A 17,547-nucleotide genomic window follows, 5' to 3' on the forward strand; every position below is an offset into this window, starting at 1 on the left:
TTGGCCCCAGGCAGCAGCTATTGTATTGTGATAAATGGAGTGTCTCCTGTCCCCATAGCCACGGGGCACTGCAGTGGTCCACTGGGAGCTAGTGGATGCTTGGTGGCCATTCTCATAGGTTTCCTGTCTCCTGATTCAGCACCAGCTGTGCAAACCTGCAGGAAAAAGAACATGCGAAGGGTAAAAATAATTCAGCGGAGATTCATGGTATAGAATGACCCTAAGGCAGTAGGATAGACAATAGTCTTCCTTTTCCCTGACAGCAAGTCGGGCAAAGTGTTTTTGGAGGCGGGATCATCATGCACTGTGGGATAAAAGCCACGAGATGACGAAGTGGATGACGGGGTACCTAAAGAAAATGTGCCAAATTGATTCACATGCAGCTTGTTTTGTAACAACCTGCTATAAAAAGCCACATTTGATTGTAAAGGATGCTTGCCAGTTTATTCCAGATCATCTGGATATAATTGCTGATTGTTTGAACCTCTATAGAAGTGCTTCCCATATGGAGACACTTATTCAAAAGCTGAACTTGGCAAATTTGTCTTGTGGTTTGAAGACAATCTCTGACAGTTGCCCTGCTGACTCTGTGCCCAGAAGCCACTCTGGCGATGTAGGAGACTGATCTTTATGGCAACAATGGCAGGCGTGCCAGTGAAGCCAGGAAGTCTCGATAACGACGGTGGTGGGCTGTCAAAGAGAGTTGTGTGGTTGAAGCGCCTGCTCTCCCCATAATGGAACAGCTGTTTGGAGTGTGGTGCACCATGGCTCTGGAGCACAGAGTAAATAGAGGAGAAGAGCAATGTAAACAGAGATGGGATAGTGGGAGCTGCTTCTCTGCTACCGTGAAAGGGGGTAAACACCCTGGAGAACTCGACGAAGGGGTTGTCAACACAGGAATGCACAAACACCACTACACAGGGAGGTGCGGAAAGATGGGGGTTGTATTTTGGAAGGACTAAACACTCAACTCCTGTCTCAGCTCACATATAATTACTGACCTATATATTTACCTTGGTTTGGGCTGATTTTAACAAGCTTTATGAGGAGAATCACACCAGCTACGATAGAAACCATTCTTTGCTCCACAGATTTCAGCCTCCCATTGTTAATTATCAATGTGTGTTTTAATTTGATTTTGGGTGAACTGATGACTTAAACTCACATAGATGATCTCTCTTTTAAAATGGTCAAAGACGTTTATTCATTATTTACGAGATACAGAGTGTTTCCAGCTGTCTTGCACTTACAAATGAGATAGCGTGAGAAGGCGCCTGACCCCTTTTATGACAGGCTGTAATTTGTCCTGCTATTGTTAGGTCAGTGGAGTACTGCAGACAGTGGGAGAACAACTGCACTTTTTGGCACCGTATTGGTTTGTAATGTGACCCATGAAAACATCCATACATGATAGATAGAGCCCAGAGGGATGTGAGTGTGGCGGGCAATTTTGGAGCAATAAGACAAACGCTACCACTCAGCAGACACTGTATTTCTCTGTCCTTTCTAGATATCCATTCAAAAAAAAAAAAAAACCCCAATGTCCCTTGAAAGACCAGTTTAAAATAGATACATATTTGTGACAGTCTAACAACCTGCAGTTTTTGAATTTGTCTTTTTTTTTTTTTTTTTTTTACCCCCGAGTGGACCATCTGCCTTCAATTGTGTACTCATAAAAACATGCCGGGCCTATGCCGTTTACTTTCGTTGTTCAGTAATATGTGGACACACCACCGCTGCATCACACGGCAGAAGGAAAGACATGGCAGAGATGACTGATTTGGGGATAAGAAAAACGCAATCCAACACACTGACAAAATGAGGGAAGACCCTGGGAATGAGTCAGGCATTCATTATTTTTTCACTGCTGCATAAACAGGTTGGCAGTATGACATCAGAGTTTATGTGCAACATATGCAGCGAGGAGCAACAGTAATCCCATGTAATACTGTGAAAAGCTCTTTTAGCATAGCTGATACAGAATCTTTACAAGCCACTAATAATGAGCAACACAGAAATGGATTAGGGGTGGCATGGCTGGATCTGAGCCACATCAAGCAATACACAGCACAGTTTGTGAGTTGACTCTGTACTAGCATATGTTTCCATGCAACATAGCAGCACGCATTAATCCAGCAGATCCCTCTGACAGTGCAGGTATTGCTAATGGCCGGAGGCTGTGCAATCAGATCACATTTCCCTATCCTTTACTGATCATGCTGTTCAATGTTGAAGCAGCTTCTGGGTTCTGTTACACTTCAACTCATCTACCGTTCTTGTATACTGTTTTATCCAATTTAGGCTTGACTCTGGACAGGCTGCATGTCTGTTACAAGGCAAACAGAGAGACACACATCTATAACTATGGTCAATTTTATAGTCACTTGAATTCTTATAAAGAAAAATTATGGAGTTTAATGATACATGGGTGGCCTTGTTTTTACGATCCAATCCATGAGAAGACTTTCAGGCCAGCCTTTCATTTGACTGTCTTTATCATTTTTAAACACACTTTCCTATTTCTCTTCAGCAAGTGAAAGTCTTCAGTGTGAATTCATATCTACAAAAGGTATCAAATTAAGTGTTGTGTTTCACACCATGACAGCATTTTTGCATCACACCACTAAAGTAAATCCTTCAAACTTGTTACTTCTGCATTAAGTGTTGTTGATTATATCCTGCATTACTTGTAATTCCTCAACAGCTGATAAAGTATTGACCCGGGCGCCAGCGTCCTTTAGAAAATAAGTTTGTCCCAGAGTATCCTCTCAGCGCCTTGTTAAGACCCAAAACCTCACTCCAACCCCTCTGCTGCCCACTCTCGAACTAAAATACAGATATACACACACCCACACCAGGCCGTCTGTCCCCTGTTCAACGCCCTCACAGTCACAGGCCAGACAGGGTCAAGCAGAGGGCGAGACATTTATGAGGTGTAGATATTTGTGCGGGAAAGCGTTCCCCCTGTTGACACTGAGCAACACAGTCTGGATGCTGACCAAGCTGTATCAGACAGGCAGTGAAACGTGAGGCAAGTCATGCAGGCGCGCTCGTCTGTGGCGTGACGGTAACAGAAGGTAACAGAACTCGCTTTACACACTTTTAAATGTGGTTCAAATGAGTGGTTTTGGTGGAGGGATGTGTTTTACTGACGCAGGCTTAATTTAGAGAATATCATTTGTCACCAACATCTAGGTATGACCCCTAAAAGTCGCTTGATTAGATCATTGCTTGTTTTTAGACTGGGTAATGAACCAGAACTATCCCACAACAGGATAACAATACACCCACATACTCACTCTTCGCCCATCCACAACTGGAGTGTTAAAGAGTCCCTCTTACCCCCATGCTGCCGATGTAGGAAGGGCCGGGGCTTGGACATAGAGTAGTGACCACAGTCAACACAAAAGGTTGTGGTAGTAAACAGAACTGTTTGTGTTCACTGGGCCGCTGCTGGAGATGACTGATGTGCCCATTAGCCCCACGTCTGGGCACTGGGGGAGGGGTTGCAACGCTTTGGCTCCATGCAGGACAAAAAGACCCTGAGCCCTGCACTGAAAGGTCAGTGACCCATATTGTGTCACCTTGAGGCCTAGCCAGTGGGTGTCTCACTGATTCAGGTTTCAAAAATTGTCTTTGTCAAGGCTGATAAGCGTGAATGCTAATGGGAAGATGCTGTAGGTTATGAATGGCGTGGGTGGATGGTGGGAGATACCTGCTGTTGGAGGCAACGAATGGAGAAGGGTAGGTAGAGCTGCTGGCATATTGTGTTCATAATCAATAAGCTTTGCTTCTGAATCCAAAATTAAAAGAATCTTTTTTAGTGTGATGTGTAGCGTGCTTTGTGTTCCACTAGAGAGCACTCTTCTTTACAGTTATCTTTCATTCAAGAGATAAGAAGGATGTATATATAAATTGTTTTATTTTGATCAGAAACAGACATTTACTTTAATTAAAATCTTACATTATTGTTATATTTACTCATATATAATATATAAAAAAAATCTTCATCCTATACCACAGATTTATATGTAAAAATTGCAGCACGAATACAGAAATTACACATTTACAAATTGTAGAAACATTACTACAATCATTTCCGACAGAGTTGTCTGAAGGCTTGAGACAAATTTTGTCAATTCTTTCACATAGTTTTCTACCACCCCACAGATACACCATCAAGAAACCAATTCATTCCTTCAAGAAAAAAAAAAAAAAAAGGAAAATAGGCAAGTGTACTTTATCATGAATCACAAAAATCACATCCATCTCTGAATCAGTCAACATCATATTTACAGAGCTTGGCAGATAAACCCAGTAGGCTTTATTTGATGCTGTGACAGATCTGTCTCTATTTACTAAAGAACACAAAGCTCACATAAACTTAGTTCAGCCAGAGACACTTACATCAAAGGATTTATTTCAACAAATAAAAGAATTTGGCGGAAAAGCGGCTTTGTGCTTGATGATGCTTTGCAAATGAGTCCAAGTAGCCCCTCAATATTCTGAGGGGAGTACATTAAACCTCCCTATAGGGTAAAAAGAACAGAGCCAGGTATCAACATATAAATGAGATATGTGATATATATAATGCACAACAAGGTGAGAGCTGCCCCACATGTAGTAATAAGGAGCGAGGAAAGACAGAGGCTGGGGGGATGGGAGAAGGGAGAACTCATTCATATGATGGAGGTAGGAATAATCAGTGTAACTAGTAGCAGCAAAGGGAGAGCAAATGATCAAAAGAATGCAAGCTTCTCGTAATACTCCTTCCAGACTTGTTGACTTGCTGTTCGAGCATCATCGCGTTTTCTATAGCCAAATGACAGTGATCAGATGGTGACATGTACAAATTAATTGCTGTCTGGGATCAGTATTCTGTTTGTTGATGACGGCTCTTTTGGATGTTCTCATATTATTTTATTCCTTTTAAAAGAACAGATTTCCATGTTACATTTAAACTTATTTATAAACAGCTTCACTAATTTTCCCTATCAGAAAGATCAAATTACATTTTGTCGTTTCAAGTGGTCATATTATGCAAAATTAACTTTCTAATGGATTTCCAACAATAATATTGGGGCGTCATTCTCATACCTGCTTTTTGTTAAAGTGTGTATTCCAATGAGCAAATCAGAAATCAAACCCTATATAGGGTCATCAGGGGTTTAGCCAATCCCAATCAAGGTAGGCCCTCCCTTTGACCCTCCCACAATTAGGCAGCTCTGCTCTGGCACATGGCACCCCAAGAGGAATTACTTCTACCTCTTCCCAAGATGGACATGTGAGGGTGAAGACTGTCCAGCTCACACAGACACAGCAGATTTTGAATGTCGTCCAGGTGATCTAATATTCAAATGCATGCTTTGAATACAACGTTTTTGGACCAATGAGACCCATGTGAGCAATGTCTTAGACCAGGGGTCTCCAACCCTGGTCTTCGAGGGCCCCTGACCTGCATGTTTTAGTTCTCTTCCTGCTTCAGCATACCTGAATATAATGATGATGTCATCACCAAGGTTGTGTAAAAGCCCAATAACCAGCCCCCTTTTAGAGCAGCCGAGTTGAGTTTTTGGTCTGAGTGCAGCCGTGTCATTGTGAAAGCAAAGCTAAACTCCAGGCAGCACCAAGAGCAGCCTGAGGATGTGGTCTCAGGGGGACTGCAGTCATACTCTGGTGTGGCCTGAATGCATGTAAGCACATGACCATGATGCTTCTTGTTGTCATGGAAACATGACAATCCACTATGTTAGTTTGAAATACGCCGCAACAAACTACTGTGGGTCATTAATAATTTTACAAACGTGCACTCTGGTCTGCACTAAACTGTATGAAAGCAGTTGCAGCTTGAGTTCAATAATTAGGCGTCCCCTCTGAAATGCCTAATTTTCTTTCCATTCCCAAATGTTTTTTTATTTAAAGCCCCCTGATCACCGAGAAAACCAAAAGAAAACCTCATATCTGATCTTTGATTTGCAAAAACATCACAGTGACACAAAAAGGTCCCCTTGGATGGTAAATGTCCAACATCTCCTGCAGATTCCAGAATATTTCTTATTCTTGTTCGCTTTGTCAAATTTAGAGAATGGATTGGCTTCTTGGAGTCTATTCAACCATAGTTTTGCATTATTCAATCACATCATGTCAACACACTAGAATCTATAAGCATAGCAGTGTTTTTTTTATGTTATGTGTTCAAAGCAGAGAAAATGCCTTCATATAGTCTCACAGCATGCACATATGGCTAATTGGTGATTCTAAATTGCCTCGAGGTGTGTATATGAGTATGTGCGACTCTCTTTGTCTCTGCCCAGTGACAGACTGAAATCCTGTCTAAGGTCTACCCTGCTTTCACCCACAGACAGACCCTACGTTGGAATAAGTGGAATAGAAGATGGATGAAAGCTTCAAAAAACCATACACGTGCAAAAAATAATGTATTTAACATCAGTGTATTGATGGGAAATGGTCGGTGAGTCATGATTGGGAGAACAATGGAATGGCCCAAAATAAAGAATTAATTCACAGAGGTTTGCGGATGAGAAGAATCCAGTGTTGCTTTATTTCTTTTCACTAGATGGCCTCTACAAGACCAGTTTTATTTAAGAAATGTAAATGTGACGTCACACCAATTAAAAAAAAAAAAAAAGAAGAAAGAAGAAAGAAAAAAAAGTCACATTCTCATAAAGCGCTCTTGGCATGAACAAACAGCAACGTTGACAATAAATAAAATGTTGGCAAACAAAATAAAACTTTATGAACAAAAAAATACTCAGGATTGCATATCAAACAAGACAAAAACAGAGAGAATGTACTTGGCACAAATTAAATAAACTTAAGTCAATTTCCGACTGAGTGAACCTACACTATGTCCATTGCTTTGTGAATCTGATTGTCCTTCACAGTTAGCATTGAGTATGTTTGTACTGCACAAAACAGACACAGATGGCTGAGGGAACTAAGAATGAATTCCAATGAATTGTCAGCTCTCGACATGTTGCTGTGTCAGTACCTTGACCTTCAAAGTCACACTCCCAGGTGGCATTCGGTGCATATTTACGTACTAAACAAAACTGCAGATACATGTGCAAGAACCCATTGTCACAATGCAAAGCCAATATATATATTTATGCACATAGTTGAGGACGCTTACTCTAAATGTTACCAGTGATTTCTGATTTTAGTTCGGTACAGGTGCTTAAAATTTTAAATAAAGGAAACTAAGATATCAAAGACACTTTGGTATTCTGTAGGCCATTGTGTGCTAAAACTATGCAATCATGAGTGTGATGCACACCTAACACTTCAACTTGTTCTTGATTTGTGTGGAAATGTTTATAGTGATGCCAGGACACTCATCACACACAAATATTGTGTCATACTGTTAACACTCAGATCTTAAGTCATTTCTGACCCATGGCAGCAGTTAGGGGGATCTGCTTGTGATGATGACAAACTGAGCTACATAAATAAAAGTGTTTTTAGGTAATGCTAACAAAAAAAAAAAATGTAATTAACAGAACACTTTTACAAAAAGCCACTTGACCTATTTTTTTTTTTTTTTAAACAGGATAACCCCTCTCTTCAAGAAAGCCAGTCTTGTCCTGTTATATACTAAATCCTTCTGTCTTTGTCTGTGCTCTGTCTCGGTCTGTCTCAGCAGGGCATTTGCAGTGCAACACTAATATCTCCAATCTTGACTTCCCAAAGCAAAGGAAAAACACCACATAAGGTATTCTACACCCATATAAAAATAAATCAATCGCAAACATGGAAAGATACATCTCATATATACAATAGACTTCTATATAAAATAGCTTTTATATACATATAGACAACAGACAATACAATAATTGAACTGTACAATGTACACCTGAACAGTTAAGACAGGTGAGAGGTACTGAAGTGTATGGCTTGATTGGAAAAAAGTTCAAAATATTTACAGACATCAACTTTACATCCTTTACATGTTTTCAACTTCCCTGGAATGAAGAGGTGTAGGGAGATCCCAGTGCCTCACTTTCCTTTCCATTCCCTCCAGTAAGGCTACCTTTAAAGAATTGGTCCCAGCTGACCATTGAGCCTCATGATCATTTGCACAGTTCATTGCAATTTCAGCTCTCCTTTGATGACGGGAGCTGCGAGCATGAGTCTAAAAAGCAGCTGTGAAGCTGTCGATCACATATCTTTTGAAAAAGACATTAGTAGGATGAATCAAATGTCACTTATCAAAACCGTGACGTCCAGGAAGACCCAGACGTTATAATATTCTTCATGAAAGGAGTAACCAGTTATAGACATCCCCTTCACATCCACAAAGGTTAGACACCAACAGACTCCAGTGTGTAATCTCAGACAGCCCTGCTTTGGTGCAGATATTTATTCCGTGGGTCCTTGAGGCCATACCCAAGAAACATTTGTCATTCTGCAAGGCTGAATGGATTCATAGGTGAATTAATGACCCTATACTCTTCCTCCAAAGACATCCTTCAGTAGTGTCCTCATGGAGGTTCAGCACATGATGGAAACCCCCTCAGTAGTGACCAGCTGACCATTGGTGGGGTCGTACGTCCCAGCCAGGTAGTAAAGGTCTGGGGAGGTACTGTTCGGCTTCTGATTGCGAGTCAGACACTCATACTCTTCCCTGCTCACAACCTGGCATTTATGTGAGATTGTCTGGACATCATTTTCATCTTCATGACTCGACTGGTACAGGGCATGCTGGACAGAGAAAAGACAGGGTTAGGCACTTCTCATTTGTGACAAAACAACAAAAGATTGGAAAAACTGGCCACTATCATCACAACTTACTTTGCCGTCTCGAGGCCTCTTGCCGAGCTTGGTCTCCTCAGGGTGGTAAAACCACTTGACTTTGACCACCATGCTGGAAGTCCAGGATTCCCAGAAGTTCTCGATTTGACCCACATACGGGAGGTTAGGGCGTCCAGCAGAAAGAAACACTGCACAATCTCCCACTCTAACAGTGTCTCTGCCTCGCACAATGGCCTTATAGAAAAGCTTCCTGGCCTTGCCCTTTAGACCCCGTCTCTGTGGAAAACCAAACACAAAAATGACAAAGATTTAATTTACAAATGGCTTTTAAACAGACGTACGCAGTAAAATGAAGACCGCATCATCCTCACCTGTGTGGGGTTTCCTGACCACCGCCACATTTGACTTCCTGCAAGAAATGCAGACATCTTGGGCCTTGGAATGAATGAACTGTCATCTGGAAGCATCCGAGGTTTCTTCGCAAAGTCCTTAGTTGGTTTGGAGCTAGAGCTTGTGCATTCTTTCCTCTTCATTGACTTGCTGCTGGAAATCTGGTCAGAGGAGCTTCCTTTGGCATTGGAAACAGCCATGGCTTTGGCCACAAAGGAGTGCTGGCGAGACCTTGACGAGGTGGAAGGTTCAGATGGTTGCAGAAGACCATGGTGAGAGGAGAGACAGCTCTGTAGCATCAGTGTAGAACTATCCTCATCCTCCGAGCTGTAGGAGGAATCGTTGTCAGAGGAACAAAGGCTGGAACTGGAAAGAGAGCCTGAGGATGATGAGCTTGAAGAACCAGAGGAGGAGGAGGAGACAGAAAGACGGGAAAGGAAACGGCCAGCCGTCCTTAGTCCTCCTGAGGCTGCAGTCAGAGTAGCCCTCCTCCTCTCTTCTTCTTCATCCTCATCGTCATCATCATCTAGATCGGAATAGGAGCTGTGGCAATCTCTATGCGAACTGAAGCCCAAATCACCATATTCCCCCAGATGAAGAGAAGGAGAAGGCTTTCTTTGGGGCGTGGCTCCTTTCAGGAGAAGTTCTACTCTGGAAGAACCACCCTTTTTATTGTCTTTTACCAGCAGGACTGGGTGAGAGTATGTGTCTGTCCTGGGCATACTGCTTACACTGGTGGAACCACCTCTTAAAAGCAGGGCCTTGCTGTTCTTGGTCTTTGGGGAGGTCACGCCTTCATGATCTAACTTGACCAAGAACTCCTGTCCGGACTTCCTGCCTCTTGGTATAACTACTTCATCCTGCCTTCGCTTCTCATTATACATCCCGCTTCTAGGGCCGAGGGACAAGCTCTGACCTGGTCCTGCCGACTGCGTACAGAAGGAAGAGTAGCCATTTGCAATGCTTCTGAAGGAGTCTACCTCAAAGGAGCTGCTGCTGAAAAGTCCTTTAGTTGGAATAGAGGCTAGTGGCTGTGTTTGAGGCAAGGAGAACAGGTCATCCTCTTTCCCTCTCAAAACCTTCTTGGGTGCCCCATTAAAGTGAAATGGATTGTCAGACGTTCTCTTTCTGGTGTTTGCTAATGAAGGCCAACTCAAGAAAGACGACAGATTTTTACTGGTGTTTTCTGCTTGCTGCTGCCTCTGTTTTTTTCCAGAGCCCTTTGGTCTTCCTACGATGAAACAAAATATATATGTTATCAGACTGCATCACAAATTATGAGAATTCCAAAACGTCTTTTTTTATATTTGTACATACATTTTTTGGCGACTGCTTGAATCAGTATGCATCTTTACAGAATAGTGCTACAGAATATGTCTACTGCCCAGTTTGAGTTAAAACATGGGATTTTTAACCCTTAATTAAATGCATGAAGCAGACACAATATAAGAAACATCTCCCAGTGCAATATTTATGGAGAAAAAAAAAATCACCAATAAATAAATAAATACAGCTACTGTATCACCAGAATTGAAATTCATGCACCCTGACAGTGTGAAAACAAACACAACATTACTGACATCACAAAACTTATTGTTGGATATTGTGTTGGACTGCAATGAAACAATACACAAACACTGTTTTTTGAAATCCTTTGAAGAAACTTGGGGCTTGAAAGACTGTGCTTAATCAAGAGTTACAGTTCAGGCTTTCATTTAATTTAATGTAGCAGTAAAAAATGTTTTGCTCTGCGTATGCTCAATATGAATGATTTATCAAAACAAGTCCATGAATAATGCACATGACTCTGTAAGTCGAGAAAATATTTATTATCCAACCCCCCCCCAATCTTTTTTTTCTTTTTTTGTGAAATGAAAAGGTTTGGACGAATCCTTTCTTACCTGGCCTTCTTTTAATGACTGGTGAACTTTGGGTGTTGGTTACAGTGTTGGTCGTACTCAGTCTGTCAGTAGTTCTGTCATTGGTGGACGTCGCCTCCTGATTGGAAGTTTTCTTGGTTGTCGTTCCACTCGATACCAGCAGGGCAGGAGATGACTCCCCACCTAAAAGGACAAAACAATTATAAGAATCAACAGCATTTAGTTACAAATAGACAGTATCCCACAACAAAAAAGGTCATATGACAGGCCAGAGTCTGCACTCACAGTGGATCTGGTATCCTGGAGGCAGCAGGCGGATGTTTGGGAGAGAAATCTTCCCTCGGTCTCCATCATCAAACTCTACCATCACTCCTCCCTGTTTCCCCTCATCAGATGAACCACCTGCAAGGAACAAAAATGCTCTCAGTCGTGCTAAAATGTGACTATATGCATATGGATTCGAGCATGATAGTGTCTCACCTCGGCGGACATAGCCTGGATACAAGCAGCGAGAACGTTCGCTCCAGTAAGCACACACTCTTGTTCCTTCAGTGAGCAAAGCCTCCGATACTGGACGTATATCCAGGACCTGGAAGGCAGATCAAAAGATCATTAAGATTCATTACAGGATGCACACAAAGCACACGCAGACATGCATCCATACACACTCGCACGCAGACACACACATGCAAACAGTGAGAGCAATGGAGCATTGTGCATGGGCAGTCACTGTGCCACGTTTCCAAGCGGCACTTATCTCATGCCAATGTGCCAGTCAGGGTTGAAAAGGACGGAAGCCATGATGCAGTAAATCCTGACTTGCTGAGTAATACTAAAGAGGGCCTGAATAGAGGGCTTGTGATTGCAGGTTGCCAGATCCTCCCTCCAACAATGCAGGCAGCCCCAGCATCCGCCACTCACTGGGGGCTCTTTCAGGTTGCTTTCATTTACTGTTGCCATGGCAAGGGACCCTTTGACTGATGAGGTGTGGATAGGGTGTGTGTGTGTGTGTGTGTGTGTGTGTGTGTGTGTGTGTGTGTGTGTGTGTGTGTGTGTGTGTGTGTGTGTGTGTGTGGTGTGTGTGTGTGTGTGCTTTCTATAGGAGAGAGAGTAGGAGCTCTGTGAAAATCTCTGTATTGGTGTCAGAGTCAAATAGATGGGTTTTGGTCTAATTTAAAGACATACAAGTAGAAGTATGGTATAATTAGAGCCAGCTGCTATGAGATGAGTGTTTGGATAAGAGTAATTTTGCCAGAAGTGCTTGGCATGGAGCTGCCGGTAGAGTTAGATAATGGGACTATAAGGAGACTTTGTGTAAAAATCTACATTAATGATGTGAACAAGCTTATATGGATTACAGGAGAAAGGTCTGTGGTGAAAAAGTAGATAAACATGTAGAAACTGGATCTTTTGCCTTCTTCCAATATCTTCTAACTTCCAATTTCTCCCTGTTGCGTCCACACTGACATTGTTTTTGCAATATAAATGAAGAATTCACAAACTTGCAAGAAATTGTCCATTGTTAAATGTGCATCAAATACATCTAACAGTTAATGTTTTACAATGTTTTGTTGTTGTTTTTTTTCCCCTCTGCAAATGACACATTTTTCACTGATTAGCCATAACATTATGACCACATCATGATCATGTCCTTGGTGGATGTAAAAATGGCCAGTAGATCTTATCGGCCAACAAAATTGCGAAGGGGGGGACCTCCATGTGACTATATGAAACAACATGCTTTGGTCACATTGTTTCCAGGTTGTTGCTTTTTTTCTCTACTTGGATCTTCTTTGAGTGATACTGACCACTGCAATCTGCAGATGTTCTGACCAGTTATCTAAACATCAGTTTGTTTTTTTTCAAACTCACAGAAATCTCCTCGAAAATGTTCAGTTGCTACATAATATATATGACCCACGAACAGGTGTCATGACAAATCAAGTCACTCATCAGTGATCATAATATCATGTTATGGATAATCAGTATATCAATATTCTTATATTTGATCATAGAGCAAGTTTAACTTAGATTGAATATACTTTGCAGATAAAAATCATAAACAATAGTCTATAGGAGTGTTTACCAGAAATCTATAGGGGCACATTCAATATAAAGAATGTGTCAAACTAAAATGATGAAATACATATGACTGCAGTTAGTTTTAGACCTTTAGAGTTTATTCACACTAACTTGGCATTCTTGAAGAGTTGAGATATCATTAAACAACCCTCTAAGGTAGACTGTTTATTTTTCATGATTGAAATTGGTGCCTTATAAAGGGTTAACAACAATAACACTTGTTCTGTGGCTCATTGTGTACAATATAAAAAACTGGGAGATGTAAACAATAATGGCAGGGGGGAGTTCTTGTATATGTGTTTCTCCAACAAAAAAAAGAACCCATACAGACATACTTTTAATTTATGATTATTCAATGTGCACAGGGCAGCCAGAGTGGAAATGAAAACAAAAATTGGCTTCAAATATCATCTCATAATTTACTGTGTAGAATCTCCTCATTTAATTGTAGACTCTCCTCGGCTACTTCTCTTGGGAAACTCTATTGTGACCAAAAGCAACGTGCTGCGCCCCTGTTTGGCAATAATGACAGCTTTTTTTTTCACAGCTAGAGAAGATATGGGTATGACAGCTTCGCTTCGGGTAATTCAGTTGTTATTAGTGTACAGGGACCAGCATCTTTTTCACTCAACAAATGTCTCCTATGGGAATAAACACTGCAACGCTAACCACCAGCTTAATGGCCCAAAAGTTTTGCATTACTGCAGATCATCATACACTGTTTATACTGTGTTTTTGTCAGTCAGAGTAGGCAAACAACTTTGTTATTGTGGCATCAAAAGAGATGTAAAGTTCAAGTCATCCGCCGTTTAAACTCCACATGAATAGATCCAGGTGTTGGTGGGAGTATCCCGCCCACATATCGAGCTTGTTTTAACAGACACTCATTTAAACATAAAGATTCACCCATCTGTTAAGATGGCCACAATGACCCTGAGAAAGCAAAAGAGGTTGAAAGGAAGAAAGAAAAGGGGCCAGCACAGCTGCACAAAGGCTGAACAAAGTAGAAAAATGCAAAGAGGATGCAAAGACTTTTTAGGTGAGGCAGTTGAGTGACTGATCAAGTTGCTGCAATAAGTGCATTGGTGTAAACTTACAGCTTCCTTCAGTAGTTGCTCCAGTGAGTAGATTCTTGGGCGGTTTCCTCTTTCACCGTCAATAACGATGCTAAAGCTACAGAGGAAGCACAACAGAGAGACAAAAAGATTAGTCTATTTTCAGATGCTTGCATTATGCTTGCCTGGCTCCCATGTCATATGTTACTCCCACTCTGCTGTTGTTACAGCATCTCTTTGCTGCCTGAACCAGAGGAGCAGTATTGATACTAAGAGCTTGGTATGGGATGATGTTGGGTTTGTTGTGTAAGAAAAGTAGACATGAAGAGTGCTAAAAAGAAAATGCTGATGATAACCATTAGTCTTTCATGAAATCATCCCTTTTGGTGTTTAACAACATGCTGATCTCAATAGACCTTTTTTTTATACAATTTGAAAGGACGCATCAGCTGTTTGCAAGTCTCATCAAAGAGACAGCCATCTTTTTTTGTGTCTTGGTCTGAGACAAAAAAAAAATGCTACCTTGTAAAAGCGTACTTCATTTTTCCATATGCCAACAACCACAACAAACTCCAACATAAAGTATAAAGATGTTACTGTAAACACAAAGTGTTGAATAATATATATGTCATTCATCTCTTGAGGAAACAACTGAAATGATGACATAAATTCAATCGCATCAACACGTGTGTATTGCATGTGTTTTTTTTTATGTATACAAACATTTGCAATGTCTACATTTTTTTTATGACAGAAGTGACATGCTTGCTTTTTTTTCCCCCACTCCTGTGTATGTGCCAATCATGTTTGTATGTTTTCTCTGTGCGTGAATTAGTTTTCTTCTGGTGCATGGGCTTTCTCCCACAGTACAGGGCTATGTTTGCTTGATTAACTGGGAGTAAATGCTTAATGTGTAAATGTATGGGTGCGTAGTTGTATGTGTCCAATGTTGTCCTTGTGATGGGCTGGCAAATCTCTCCAGATTTTGCCCAGCCTTTGCCTATTGTTCTCTAGAATATTGCAATTGGGGAAGTTGCATACATGTTACTTGAGGTCTTAATGATTTAAAAAAAAAAAATAGACCTCATTAACTTACATGTCGGGCAGCTCCAGAGTGTGAACCCTGGCAGCATACAGAAGCTCATCATCCTTGGAAATCAGCACCTTCAGTCCATCAGTCAGCAGCTCTTTGGTCAACACACAGTTTGGAACTGCAAACGAATGCGAGAATGTAAAAAAAATCGTGCTTAAATGTCAGTGGAAAGCACAATCTGCTGGCCATCTTGTTTGATCTGCTAACCTTCAGGACTCTTATTGTTGCGAGCATGGTTGCTGTCCTCCTCTTCTTCTGAGAAGCTGCTGCCGTCCATCTGAAAGCCTTCATCAGCCGCGAAGCTCTCCAGCAGACGGCTCACAGCTCGTCCCTTTGGCTGTGGGAGGGAACAGAAGGGACAGACAGACGAAAAAAAATTTAAAAAGTGGAGAGATAAAGTGTGTGATAGAATAAATGAGACATTGTTGGGCACGCTACTTAAACTAGAAGCTCACCACAGGGGGTTTCACAGTGCCTGTACCATCACCTATCTGTAGCCATTTTTTTCCTAACATTTCTTCACTCTGTCACAGCACAGAAGTGTGAGCCACCCCCCCACCCCCACCCGTCCTTATCACAACTCTCCCAGCCACTTCTCCCCTAAGATTACTCAGCAGGAGGTTGGGCTACGTGCAATGTGCTAAGTACTTTTAATAGCACTACAGCAACGGGGCTGATTGTGAGAAATCTAGGACGGTGTGATATCACATTTCATATTTGCAAAAAAAAAAAAAAAAAAGTTTGAATGCTGGTATTTTAATAAAAGTGGATTCTGTTTGATGATCTGTATGTGGCAGGTTGCAGGATCAAAGATGTGGGATTGTTTGTGACAGGCACCTGTTGGTCCCTGTTCCTGCGGCCCCTGCTTCCCTCCTCGCCCTGCGTCGACGTGGCTCCGACTGACCAGCAGCTTCTCCTCTGTCAAAGACAACAGACAAGTTGCTGACAGGTTACCACAATGGCTCTGGAAGCAAACCTCTTGACCCCACTTAAAATTAACTAGGAATAGGATGGGTTAAATGCTGAGAAGTAATTTCCCAAAGCGTATCAATACAGTATGTTTTCTTTCTTCCATCTTTCGGTCTTGCCAGAGTCTATTAAAATGTATTTGCTTCATAATTTCCCCCCATTTTTTTCAATACTGCATGCATCTCTGCAATGACATAATAACAAGCCTGCCAAAAGTCTTTAGTGAAGCGTGCCTATTTGTGGCTGCTTTTACGTTTAAGGAATCATGCTTGTATTATTAAAAAGCTCATTATTTGGTGTGATAAAATGCATGCATTTACTTGAAAATCCCTTTCATTGCAATTTTCTGTAGGGTTTTGTTTGTTCTAACGGTAAGCAGTATTAGCATAGGCACTCTTAGAATATGAAAAACTTGGAAAACTCCTGACCTTACTGATCGCTCCTCTAAGCATAGTACTCTTCCGGGTTGCCCTCTTTAGCCTCTCGCTCGTGGTTGGGAAGGTAGCCAGCCCCATGCTCCTCCTGTATCGACTGCCTCTGGTCCCGAGGCTGCCCCACCGAGGCTCCTTCGACCTGGCTCCGCATGTCCTCCGGACTCCTTCAGGCCGTTGAGCTTGATGGTTCTGGTGGTTTTTGCCTGCAGTGGCTAAGCTCAGCCTACAGGTGGGCTTCTTCCTCACTTTGACTTCCCCCTCAGTTCCAGAAAGACTCTGGGAGCCTGTACAGTTCAATTAGAGAAACAGATTTAGACCAAGCTAACGAGAAAGAAGAAGAAACACAAAACAGATGCTTCCCATAAAGACCATGGGGCAGCTTAGTTGACCTATGAATCATTTTCAAAGGACAGTCTCACCGTAAAGCTCTTGTCTCTGCTTTTTGTTCCTTGCCTTCTGATTGGCCTCCAGTTTTACGACAGATGAGGGACTCGGACCAGTCACAGAGGAGCTAGAAGTGATGTCTCTGGGTTGTTGAGCTCTATAATCTTGACCTTCATCAGTATCATAACTGCCTTCTTCTTCTTCGTCTTCTGGTGGTGACAGTAAACAATAGAGCATAGACAGTGATTGGCATTTTTGACTCGCATGTCTTATCAGCGCCATCTCTTGAAGCCATTACCAGCCAGTAAAGTTCATTCACTTACCCTCAATCATTTCACAAGCACTTCATTAGCATTTAAGTAAATAGTTTAACGGTTCATAGAAGTGATGTATGAAGTGCTTCGCCTCAGCGGTATTTCCTGGTGTGAACCCACATGTTAGTATGAGCTAGTGTGCTCAGGAGAGTAGGAGTGAGATTTCTGTGTTCG

At 41.8% G+C, this 17,547-nt stretch overlaps 1 protein-coding gene across 1 annotated transcript in view; it reads right to left on the reverse strand.

Moving 5' to 3' along the window:
- Positions 1-6,555: 6,555 nt before the first annotated feature.
- Positions 6,556-17,547, reverse strand: part of bahcc1a (BAH domain and coiled-coil containing 1a) — a 64,849-nt gene continuing 53,857 nt past the window's right edge. Inside the window, exons 19-30 of the mRNA XM_080511927.1 lie at positions 17,095-17,268; positions 16,670-16,959; positions 16,110-16,190; positions 15,480-15,609; positions 15,276-15,390; positions 14,222-14,297; positions 11,523-11,631; positions 11,328-11,444; positions 11,064-11,225; positions 9,144-10,393; positions 8,812-9,048; positions 6,556-8,721 (exon numbers count right to left, since the gene is read on the reverse strand). Of these exons, the coding sequence (XP_080368053.1) occupies positions 8,512-8,721; positions 8,812-9,048; positions 9,144-10,393; positions 11,064-11,225; positions 11,328-11,444; positions 11,523-11,631; positions 14,222-14,297; positions 15,276-15,390; positions 15,480-15,609; positions 16,110-16,190; positions 16,670-16,959; positions 17,095-17,268 (2,951 nt within the window). The 3' untranslated portion in view covers positions 6,556-8,511. The remainder of the gene's footprint in view (positions 8,722-8,811; positions 9,049-9,143; positions 10,394-11,063; positions 11,226-11,327; positions 11,445-11,522; positions 11,632-14,221; positions 14,298-15,275; positions 15,391-15,479; positions 15,610-16,109; positions 16,191-16,669; positions 16,960-17,094; positions 17,269-17,547) is intronic.

Source organism: Blennius ocellaris (genome assembly GCF_963422515.1).
Source record: "Blennius ocellaris genome assembly, chromosome: 16".
Taxonomy (NCBI): domain Eukaryota; kingdom Metazoa; phylum Chordata; class Actinopteri; order Blenniiformes; family Blenniidae; genus Blennius; species Blennius ocellaris.